Source organism: Camelus bactrianus, chromosome 1 (assembly GCF_048773025.1).
Source record: "Camelus bactrianus isolate YW-2024 breed Bactrian camel chromosome 1, ASM4877302v1, whole genome shotgun sequence".
NCBI lineage: Eukaryota > Metazoa > Chordata > Mammalia > Artiodactyla > Camelidae > Camelus > Camelus bactrianus.
Window position 1 is genome coordinate 60,226,846 of NC_133539.1, and position 11,523 is coordinate 60,238,368.

The 11,523-nt window shown below is 45.7% G+C and overlaps 1 protein-coding gene across 1 annotated transcript; it reads right to left on the minus strand.

The window, feature by feature from the left end:
• Positions 1-2,131: 2,131 nt before the first annotated feature.
• Positions 2,132-9,325, minus strand: LOC141577884 (protein HEG homolog 1-like). Its single transcript, XM_074365160.1, has 3 exons — positions 8,413-9,325; positions 5,319-5,493; positions 2,132-3,638 (listed from the first exon to the last, which is right to left on the minus strand). Exons 1-3 carry the CDS (start codon positions 8,673-8,675, stop codon positions 3,489-3,491), a joined length of 588 nt encoding a protein of 195 aa, XP_074221261.1. The 5' UTR covers positions 8,676-9,325; the 3' UTR covers positions 2,132-3,488.
• Positions 9,326-11,523: the final 2,198 nt, after the last annotated feature.

Genomic DNA, 11,523 nt, shown 5'->3' on the forward strand with positions numbered 1-11,523 from the left:
TGATAACATTCACAAAGATCTGCTTCCAATATGTGGGAAATCCGGCCTTACCACGGAACCAGGTGAGGCAGCCTTCAGATGGATGTCTAAGTCTAGCTGTGTCTGTCAAAACCCAGAGCATCACCGTACACTCCTACATCCAAAGCCATGTACCACTGTGCTTCTTGCTAAGCACAAGCTGACCACAGCTTTCTTAATGACCATCACAGGTGTCCAAAAAATACATGTAACAACATACCTGAAAGGACTTTTTCAACATTTTGTTTTTGTACTTCATGTCATCAGTTTAGTTCCAGTTTAATAATATCAAAGTTCTAAAAACCCAAACCAAAACAAACCCAAACTTATTCTCAGCCCACTCTCTCATGCTCTCTTTAATACTGGATGGTGAGGCATCAGCCAGGAGGAGCAAGCCACGTAAAGGGTTTGGATCCTGACTCTCCAAGGCAGGGGCTTGTCCTCTCTGAAGGTTCCCACATCCGAGAATGAGTGCTCTCATGTCCACCTCACCAGGGTGTGGTGAGGGCAAGGATCCTGCACAGATCCTGGCCCTGCTGGAAACACAAGAGATGCTCTTGGGACTATTAAGACTTCCTAAATTGTCTCCAGTGCCCTGGGCTGGCTTGTGGGGCAAAGAGGAAGAGATACAATAGGACCTCTGGAGCTACAACCAAACCCACAGATGTGGGAGGCTCCAGGTGAGCGCTGCCCTGCTCTGCGTCCCCAGGCTCAGGTACGCTGCAGGATGCGGGGGTTCTGTTCAGCCCACTCTTCCCTACTCTCTCAGCATCTCCCGGGCTGCTAGGGGCCACTTTTCCTTTCCTCCCTTTGTCCTCTAGTCCCGGGACCCCATGTAGGACTGGGACATTTCTGTGCACAGGAAACGCACACCCCAGGTGGGAGGACTAACACTGAGGGCTTCTGCTCCCCCAGGGTGCATCCAGCTTGTCCCTTCAGTCCAGGGCTGCTGCCCCACAAACAATTTCTTGGCTCAGGGGGGACCCTTCTGGAGGCATATTCACCCCAAGCAGGAGTGAAGCTGGCCTCTCCCTTCCTCACCCAGGCAGGCAGCCGGCCCTGAGGAACAGTCAGGCTGCTTTCATGCCTTCTTAGACCCTGACACCCTGGAGATGCACTTTTCCACTCTCAGAAGCCTCCTAGAAACTGCACAGAACTGTGAACTTAACCTTCGGGGGTGTGCTACAGTACTCACGATAAAAGAAAAAGACAACACTCTTAATCCATTTCACATGCACAAAACCCACTCACAGGAAAGCATTCTTGGAACTCACAGCACACTCTTTTCTGGACGTTGGGATCCTGCTCCAGGATGCTTTGGGGACAGACCACTCCATGTGGGGGAGCATACAGCTTCCGGCCCTGGTATCGGAGATGATTTGCCAGTGGAGGCAGCAGGCGTGTATGCCTGGGAACAGCCCCCACTGTGCTCTGGGCCCTGGAGGTGAGCAGGGCTCTGCGTCTAGAGCAGGAAGCAGCTGCCTCAGGAGGGACCCAGCCTGTTGGCTCAGGTGAGCTGAGTGCAGGAGCTCCGAGCTCTCCAGTTAGATGTGAGGCCGTGAGACTCAGAGGGCTGTTTGGTTCCACGGGGAGAGGCAAGACCCAAGATTTCTCAAAGGGGATGCTCTGAGATTTTAAGTTGGCACCCACTGACAAAAAACAGGACTCTTTGTATCTATCTCATGAGATGAGTGCAATTGAACTGCAAAAGTGGCATCGCATCTGAGCAGCCTTCCTGCTCGTGGAGACCATGGGACACAGGAGTTTGCACTTAAAGCTGTTAGGATGAGAATTCCATAAGATTAAGGATTAGATACATTCTGAAGACAGTAGAGAATCTTGAAGAAACCACCATGCCCAGGACAGAACTGTCTCCAAAGGCCGCACCATTTCCAGAAACGAGTGTGCCATTGGGCTCCAAGCTTCAGGGTGGGAACAATTTTTTTTACCTCTGTGTTCTCTTTACCCCAAACCAGGATGTTCAAAAGTAGATGATGAGAATGATCACAATTCCACAAGGAGTAAAGACACCACACTGGATATGCACCCCCCCCCAACCCTCCTCCGCACACAGGATCCAGGTCACGGGCATAATAAGTAAGACACAGGGTGTTTCTTTCCCCAAGGCAAACGCTCAACTCCCTAACTGGCCAGGAGACTTAGTTCTCCAAAGCCGACTTGAATTATACCCATGCTTCTGGAGGGAACTATGTGATACTATGAAGAGTTACAAATTACTGTCTGAGAGAAAATAAGTTATTTCTTCAATGAATAAATAGCATTGAGTGGTTGGTGGAACCACTCAAGCTACACTGGGTGTGGACAAGACCAGAAATTCTAGGACAGGTGCTGCACTAGGTAAGCAGACTCACGTGTGGCTCCCCTCAGCTCCCTCTCCTTCCCCAGCAATATGCAGGGCTTCCCAAAGGGCTGGCGTTCCAGATAATCGAACTCGCCTATCCATCCCGCTCCTCTAACCACATCCAGCTGCTTTTGTATTAGTGGTGAAATAGCAGCTCAGACCCAACCTGCAGTCAGCTTTTCACTTCTGCTCCCTACGTGGCAGCCTGGGCCTCAAAGCAGGCGCTCAGAGCCCCCACACCACACGGTGCCCTCGGGGGTCGACCTTCCACCAGGAACTTCACCCCGTGCCCGCTGCTGCCTGCTGGGCTCACTGTGGGGCAGCTGGAGCCTCTAATTAGAACCAAGTGCAAGTTGTTTGCCCTGATGCAGGCGTGTATGGAAAAGCGAGCTGTGACAGCAAAGGGAAAAAACCTTAAATAAACGTGTCACCTGGACTAAAGAAAGCACACTGGAGTTGTGTGCTGTGCCTCACACATTTCAGCTCCTCGTTTGGAGGCGGGTGGGGGGGTCTGTCTGGCCAACGTAGCACAAGAAGACTTAGAAGCATGTGGAAACCCTGTGCCTTAACCTGCGGCATCTCCAGACACTAGTGGTAGGCCCGTCGGCACCTGTGCTTCAGCACGGAGCTACTGGGCAGGAAAACAACTGAGGAGGCAGTATTTCGCTGTCAAAGCATCACCAAATTGAGGCCTCTGGAAGTGTCTGAGGAAGAGGCCTTCTTTCCGGAGCAGTCTTGAAAAACACCTGAAAGGAGACCTCCCTCCCTGCTTTTGCATCTACCGAGGTGCAAGCTAAGGAAAACCTGGGTCCTTGCAATGATGCCTAGTGATCAGCCCTAAGGAACGTCATCCCCCAGCCGTGGCCCTGCTGCAGGCACGCGGGGACCCCATGGTACTGGCCCGTGTTCACATTCACAGTAACAATGCAGGTGCCGATGAGCAGCCGGCAGTTCCAGGTCCACGGGCTCCCGCTGTCGCCTCCCCTGTGGTCACGGCGCTTCCGCCCGGCCCCTTCCGCTGGTGTGGCTCCTCTAGCCCCGGGAGCGGCCCCGGGCGCTGCTCCCCGTCCGGTCCTCTGAGCGATGGAGGCCCCTGCGCCGTCTGCACTTAGAAGTAGTCCCTCCTCCTGCTCTCATCGCTGGTGAAAGCTGGGTTATACTGTCCGGGGAAAACGCAAGAATGCCGCGATCCTGGCAATCCAGTGTAGGCCGGGTAGAGGCCTTTCCGTTCAAGTTCAGGATTCCTTATACTGGTGAGCTGGTGGCCAAAGAGAGAAGAAGAGAAGTCGGTTTATGATTCTTGGGTTTCAATTAGATAGTTAAAAACAACGACGACGACAATGACGAATGCTCCATTTCGATGAATTTATGCGGAGGCAGCTATTCCCGCAGAGCAAGGCTTGACTTGGAAGTCACACCTGCCAGGTCGTCTCTGTGGAACCTGAGGCACCTTTGCCCATATGTCAAAAGGGGATTTTTAGAAGTATTACATCGTCAAGAGCAGCCCACAGGCCAACAGAGGAAAAGCCTAAGTTGATTATTATCTTGATTATTATCGAAATTAATTATTATCTGATTATTATTTTGACTTAAAAAAAGAGTATCTTTCTCTGTGGAGCACAATGGCTTTAAATCCTCTCTGGCATTTACCAGAACACTAGTATCCCTGCCGCGAATGGGGGACTGACCTTGGCAATATCATCTGAGCACCTGTCACACTGCTCAGCCTACCATGTCTGAAATGAAGATGGGGTTCATCTAAGTTTGTAATTCTATCTATTAAAGGCAACTTTTCAGCTAGTGGCCAGAAACACGCAGCTATACCTCAAACAGCTCCACAGGGCATGAGAAGTCACCTGATGGCTGTTTATTTTTCAGCTCAGGTATCTCCACTCGTGTTTGCTTTATGGTTGATATCGTGTAACCTGAGATGAACTGACAGGGCACCGGAATATGACATGCGCTATTCAATGTGGGACAGAAGAAGCAGGGTTCAGGGTGGTCTCTCATTTGTCCAACTGATGCAGTCCACGGCCAGATACAGAAAATTATTATTTTTTTACATTAAAAAAATCTTTTTTATTGAAGTGTAGTTGATTTACAATATTAGTTTCAGGTATACAGCAAAAAGATTCAGTTATGCACATATACGTGTACATACATGTATTTTCAGATTCTTTTCCATTATTGCTTATTACAAGAAATTGAATCTACTTCCCTGTGCTATACAGTAGGTTCTTGTTTGTCTATTTTATAAATAGTAGTGTGTATCTGTTTATCCCAAACTCCTAATTTGTCCCTCCCCTCCCCTTTTTCCTTTGGTGACCATAGTTTGTTTTCTATGTCTGTGAGTCTATTTCTGGTTTGTAAATAAAATTTCTATCTTTTTTTAGATTCTACATGTAAGTGATATAATATTTGTCTTTCTCTTGGACATAGCAAATTACTAAAGATCTACTGACTATTAAAGACCTATTGAATCTGCGAAACCTCTGTCATGGGCTGGTTGAGGACAGCATGTTCTCTCTACACCTTTTCCCCGTCCCTCAGTTTCAATTTCCCAACCTTATGACGTAAAGCATGGCCAACAAGATAAAAATGGATGGGCCAAAGGCTAAATATCATTAAATTCTTTCTGTATCTTTTAGCTTCCAATCCTGTAACTTAAAGGCAATTTCAACGACAAGAGGTTTATTGCTACAACCCCATAAATTATGGACTGTGTTCCATGGAAATATTATCTCAACGTCAAAACTAATAAATACCAAGCAAAGAGATAGTAAGTAAACTGAATATTAAATTATGTGAATAATGGGCGTAGGCCACCATTCTCTTTAACCCTTAACTAGCTGGAGTGCTCTGACTACCACAAAACGGAAGCCCTTGAATTCTCAGAGGAAAGTGGAGCCCAGAGACCCCCGGGGGTGGACATACACACCGAGTGATACACGTCCGTCATCTGGAGGAGGTTCTTGGTACTTCCGTTCTCGTGCATCTCGACAGCTTCCCGGCCCCATTCTTGGGACCGAGGGTTCTTGGGGTACTCAGCATATGGGGACATTTGGAAATCGCCACTTTTGAAGATGAGTTTGCTTATGTCATTTTTATTCTTTCTGTGGGAAAAAAAATTTAACATTTAAATGAATAAGTTCTGTAAAGAAACGGTATCTGTGAAAGTGCCATCTCGTCACTTACAAGGTAAATTAGACTAAAGCTACCACTATTTTTTGTAGCTGCCCACTGAGGAATGTTATTGTTAATTTTAGTATTTGCCTAAAACAAGTAAAAATGCAATTAGGTGCAAAAAAAAAAAAAAGCCAAAAATCTTTGAACCCAAAGGGCCAGGTTTTTGGGGGCAGAGAGGACACAGCCCCAGTGGAGCGGATTTAGACTCTTCTAGGGGACAGAGATCTCTAAATCATGGGGGAAACAGGTGCAAATAAGGCTCAAATTCACAAGCTGTTGGAGTCAGAAGGGCCTTTAGAGTTCTTTAGCCCAGCTGTTCCCCACCTGCTTGAGGAGTTGCGGGGCTGGGGCAACTCTGGCTTTGTGAAGGATGTGATTTGTCCTGGGGTCACAGTTTGCTACTAGCAAGGCTGGGCTAGAATTCAGGCTTTCGAACTCTCTAGTCAGTCTTCTTTTACTGCGTGAAGCTACTTCACGAACTGTAAAAATATGATGTATTGTTTGCAGAAATGTCCAGCTGTCTTTATACCCATACAGATTCTCATTTCAGGGGGCAGGAAACCCTAGGACAAGTTCCCTACCTGTGAGAGTTCTCTGACTGGAAAGGGTTGGAGGATATGTCAGTCACCTTGTGCACCCAGCCTAGGGTCAGACATGTTTAGTTATACTTGCCCTGGGTAAGAGAATCTGGAGTTTCCTCCCTTTACGTAGCTTTCCTGTAAATAAACTTTCTGGGGAAAGCACCAAATCACTCGGGATCATAAAACCAAACGTCCAGCATGGGGCTTAGGCGTTGTCCCTCCTGACAAGTTCAGAACAGACTTGCAATTCTATTGCTCCCTGGGGGTGGAGCATCCGGTCTCAAACGATGACTTAATTATTCACAAAGACCTTCTCCTCCCAGGGGCCAGCAGAGACAGGCTCTCCTTCCACACTACCTGGTTGCTCCGGGACACTTAGCAGACCCCTGAAGCATTCGAGGTTCATCTCTCTAGCTCCTAGTCTCATTCCCAGTGTTTTATTTCCACTCACATAGTTTATCTCTGATGCTTTGCTAGCAACATTGTAAATTATAGGCCATGGCTGAACCGTGAGGCCTGAATCCCTGGATGGGAAGTTGGAGCAGCTTGCTCTCTGCAGCCTCCCTGGAGGAAGAGGATATCTTAAACTGTCCTGCATATCAATGGTCCAAAAGATAATTTGCTATTGTGTAAGTTCCCTTCATCTGTGATGTCAGGATAATTCCTGCTGTTTATTACCATCCAAACCAAAGGTCTGAGTTTTCTCTTATCTGAATAATCTAGGAGAAGGGGACCAGCTCTGTTCTTTCTCTTCCTTTTCCAGTAGAAACCCATCCCGCTGGTGTCCAGCAGCCCAGAGCCAAGTTTACTACTGTCTGCTCCTCGCCACTGCTAACGACTTCAGTGAACCCCTTTCATCTCTTTTTGTTTCTTCATTTTCCCACTTAAAATGTACAAGTCAACGGTTTGTAGTATATTCAGAGCTGTGTAACCATCATCACAATCAATTCCAGCACAATTTCATCACCCTGGAAAGAAACCCATACTCCTTAGCTGTTACCCGTCATTCTGCCCCTGCCTACCCAGCCCTAGGTAACCGCTAATCTACATTCTGTCTCTCTTTGACTTGCCTATTTTAGACATTTCCAATAAATGCAGTCATACATATGTGGTCTTCTGTGACTGGCTTAATTCATGCAGCATACTGTTTTCAAGGTTTATGCACATTACAGCATGTATCAGTAGTTGGTTCCTTTTCATGGCTGAATAATATTCCATTGTATGGATATGGCATTTTGTTCATCCATCAGTTGATGGATATTGGGGTTATTTTCACCTTTTGGTGACTATGAACTGGTCCTCTATGAAAATTTATGTCCATATTTCTGTGTGGACATATGTTATCATTTCTCATGGTTTGTACCTAAGAGTGGAAATGCTGGGTCAAATGGCAACTCTGCTTAACTTTCTGAGGAACGGCCAGTTTTTTTTCAAAGTGGCTACACCATTTTACGTTTCCAGCAGCAGTGTATGAGCATCCTAATTCTCCCACATTCTCACCGACATTTGCTATTTTCTATTTTTTGTTTGTTTTCAATAGTCATCTTTGGGTGTGAAGTGGTATCCAATTTCGGTTTTTTGGGTTCCCCCCTACCCCCGATGTTGGTTTTGAATTGCATTTTCTGATAGCTAATGACTTTGAGCATCTTTTCATATGTTACTGGCAATTTCATATCTTCTTTGGAGAAATGTCTATTCAAATTCTTTGCCCACTTTTAAATTGGGTTGCATTTTTATTACTGAGTTGTAAGAATTCTTTATATGTTCTAGACACATGTCCCTTGTTAGACAGATGATTTACAAATATTTTCTCCCCTCCTGTGGGTTGTCTTCTCACTTTTTTGGGAGGAGGGGTAACTAGGCTTATTTATTTGTTTAATGGAGGTCCTGGGAGACTGAACCCAGGACCTCCTGCTAAGCACGTGCTCTACCACTGAGCTATACCCTCCCCTCATCTTTTCAGTTTCTTGACAGTGTTCTTTGAAGCCGAGTTTTTCATGTTGATGAAGACCAATCTATCTTTTTTCTTTTGTTGCTTGTGCTTTTGAATATTCTTTTTTTTCCACTAAAATCCCATTTGCTCTCCTTTTCTTTCCCTGATGGCAGTGCCTGTCAGAAATTTGCCTTTCTTTTTCTCTAATGGTTCAGTCATAGATTATCATTAATACTGTACACCACCCCAGACATTCTTTATGAGGATAAAAATGGACCCTTGTTTAGCACAGGCAAAGGGACAGAATTGGGATGTGGACGCCCGGCACTCACCGGCAACAGGTAACAATCAGTGCGATGCCCAGGATGAGGAGAAGCCCACCTCCCGCTGCCGCAATCACCACGGTGATAAGCTGATAGGCTAAACACGGTTCAGGAGAAAAGGAAAACGTGGATCGGTAAGAGGTAATGAATGAATGAAGGAATGCCCCAAAATGGTCCCCCTCCCCACCCCAAGGCCACCCCAGTACCTCAGCTGGGGACCACCTTTCATTCCCTGGGCCCCCAGCAAGGGCGGCTAAAGGCTGGCTCTGCATTTTCTCTACTGAAGGGGAGCAGAACGTGTCACCCCAAAATATGCCTCTTTACCTATTTATTATTTAGAGCTGATATTTCTGCAGGCACAGAAGACGCTCTGAAAACTGAGTCCTAGTTACCCCTTGGTAAGGGAAATTTACATTAGAAGGAGGCTTGTACCAGGAAGAGAGCTAACACCAGAGATGACCTGTTCACCTGAGAGACTTATCTGCTGGCAGGAATCTTTGCTTCCCAAACATTTCCTCTTCGCACTTTTCCCCTGTGAATTGCCTTTTCCCATTTGCAGCCCCAGGCCCCCGGCCCTTTCCTCAGCTCAGGAGGGTATATGAGCCTCAATCATCTGGCTGCCTGAGTCTCATATCTTTGTGGGGGCTCCCATGTGTATGCACATAATTAAAATTGTGTTTTTCTCCTCTTAGTCTGGCTTCTGCAGAGGGTGGGGGGATGTGTCTCAGCCAAGAACCTAGGAAAGAGAAGAAAAATGATTTTTCTTTCCCTACACTTTTTGAGAAGAGCTTCCCTTTCTTATCCATGCCTAGAGTGGGGGTCCCAAGTTCTACCTGCAGACCAGCCTGATGACACTGCCACCAATCCACCAACAGAAGAGAAAAATAAAGGAGATGCATGTATTTTTCCAAAACTACGCTTGTTTTTTCCTTAGTTTTAATACTGCCTAAGAGTTGGTCCTTCCTTCTTTGTCTCCTTACTTACTCTAGATGCACTTTATTATGTGTAAATTATGCCTCCAATAAGGCTAGTTTTTAAAAAGTAATTGAGAAAAAAGAGAATCTTTTTTGGCTACTTTTAAAATTAATTGTTCTAATTTTTTTTAATTGATGGTGAAGATAGATACAAATTTTTAAAATTTGGTTTTAGGTTTTTACTTCATAAAATAAAAAGGGGATGCTCTGAAATTTTACTTCAGATTCCCCAATTTTATAAGACATATTACCCAGAGCCTGGGAATCACTGCATAATCCAGGCTGGCACTGGGTAGTCTCAACACATACAGATTGAGTTTAATGTCCAGAAGTTAGCAGTCATACAAGTCATATATAAGTCATTTATAATAAACAATATTAAAATTTTAATTAATTGGTTTATGCCTGTGTATTTCTGGAAAAATCATATTTTCAACAAATTCCATTAGATATTCAGATTGATTTTGTACTGTGGCAATATAATTAAAATTGTGTTCTCAGGTTGTAAAGTCCAAGATGGAAAAAGGGCCAATAAACCAGGTAAATCTGGCTGGAACCACACTCTGTAGGTATTCAGGTAAAGTCAAAGGGTAATACACAGAGCTGACTATGAACAGATTGTAAGATAAGAGCAAACACAAGTCATGCAACCATTTACCTGTCCTTTCTTGAAATAAGCAGCACGGATACCAGATTTTATGAGAAACCATCAGTATGTAGATACACAAGAAACAAAGCAAACCAACGAATGAGAGAATTCTCTCCCTCACCTCCTGACACATGTATTCAAGCTTCACTTTCAAAAAAAAAGTAACGACAAAAGACAAATCCTTAAATTTGTGGACTGCTCTTTACCGCCCTAACACCACCCCAAGCCCCCATCGAGTCCTGACCAGACAACTGTAATCACCTCCCAACTCATCCTCTTGCCCACGTCTTGCCCACTCATTTCTTTCTTTCTTCTTTTTTTAAATTGAAGTATAGTCAGTTTATCATGTTATGTCCATTCTGGTGTACAGCATGAAGTTTTTGCCCATTAATTTCAAAAAGCAGCTGTGATGGTGCCATTTCCCTGCTTTAAAAACCCCACAGTGGCTCCCTTTGTTCCCAGCCAGAGAGCAAAGTCTGGCTCCTGCTTATCCCTCCACACCAAGGTCACGTCTCCTCCCTTCAGCAAAACAAACGAGCACTGGTTGTAGAAGCGATCCTTGCAGTGGCAGGTTCCTCTATGAAACCAGCATTGAAAGAGACAAAGACAGTAGACCAGTGCTTCCCGAACGGCCTGTGGTGGAGGATGAGCTTTTCTCTGCCTGTGCTTTTGGATGTTCTTTTTAAATGAAGAAAATAAAGTCTCACTTGCTCCCCTCATCTCTCCCCACAGGTACCAGCTCTCCTTCTTTCCTTTTTTTTAAGGGGTCTCCTGTGGACCGAAACTTCCGTAAAATACAATAGAGATTTTTTTTTCACACCCTGCCCCATGCTTGGGTGTCATGGCCATGTCACTGTAAAGGAGGTCACAGCCCCCAAACTTTGAGGTGCTCTGTGTTGTGAGCTGGTTTGATATGAATTCAAATCCCCTTGTTTGTGACAAAAATGAAGTTGTTTTTAAGGATGAAGTTACTGTTTTGATATAAAAGTGAACTTGTGTGTCAGGATGTCGTCATCCACATCTGTGGTTGCGACATCACCCAGCTCAGCTGCAGGGTGCGGCTAGGGGTTTATCTCTAAGAACCTAAGAAGAAGTAAGTTGGCTGAGGGAGTGTTTAGGCTCTAAATACTTAGTTTGTGAGGCCCATCCGAGAGTGTTCCACTGGGACAAGGCTACCCTTTACTGACCTAAATAGCTCTCTGAAGACCAAGGGGAATTAGCTCCTGCCACGGGAAAGGGGACTCTGTTACCGGCAGTGGGAAAGCCGTGCAGCGGCTCCAACACGGGCATCTTGGTCCCCTAGCAACGGGCTCTAGGAACAAGGACTTTGGTTTTCGCGCTGGCAGCTGGAGATCAGCTAAACCGTCTTTTCTGAGAGCCAACTCGAAAGGTGCGCCTCAGTTAAGTTTGAACTTTATTCCTTTCATGACCCCTTGCTGGGAACAAGAGTGTGATTAATCTGTCATTGGTCTGGACTCTGTTATTTCTTTATTGACT

Bases quoted from the DNA above. Each gene is read 5' to 3' on its own strand.
- LOC141577884 (XM_074365160.1), bottom strand. From the start codon at position 8,675: ATGCAGAGCCAGCCTTTAGCCGCCCTTGCTGGGGGCCCAGGGAATGAA. The intron at 5,494-8,412 runs GTGAGTGCCGGG...TTTTTCCCACAG, and splicing joins CTGATTGTTACCTGTTGCCG to AAAGAATAAAAATGACATAA. The intron at 3,639-5,318 runs GTGTGTATGTCC...TTTGGCCACCAG, and splicing joins TGACGGACGTGTATCACTCG to CTCACCAGTATAAGGAATCC.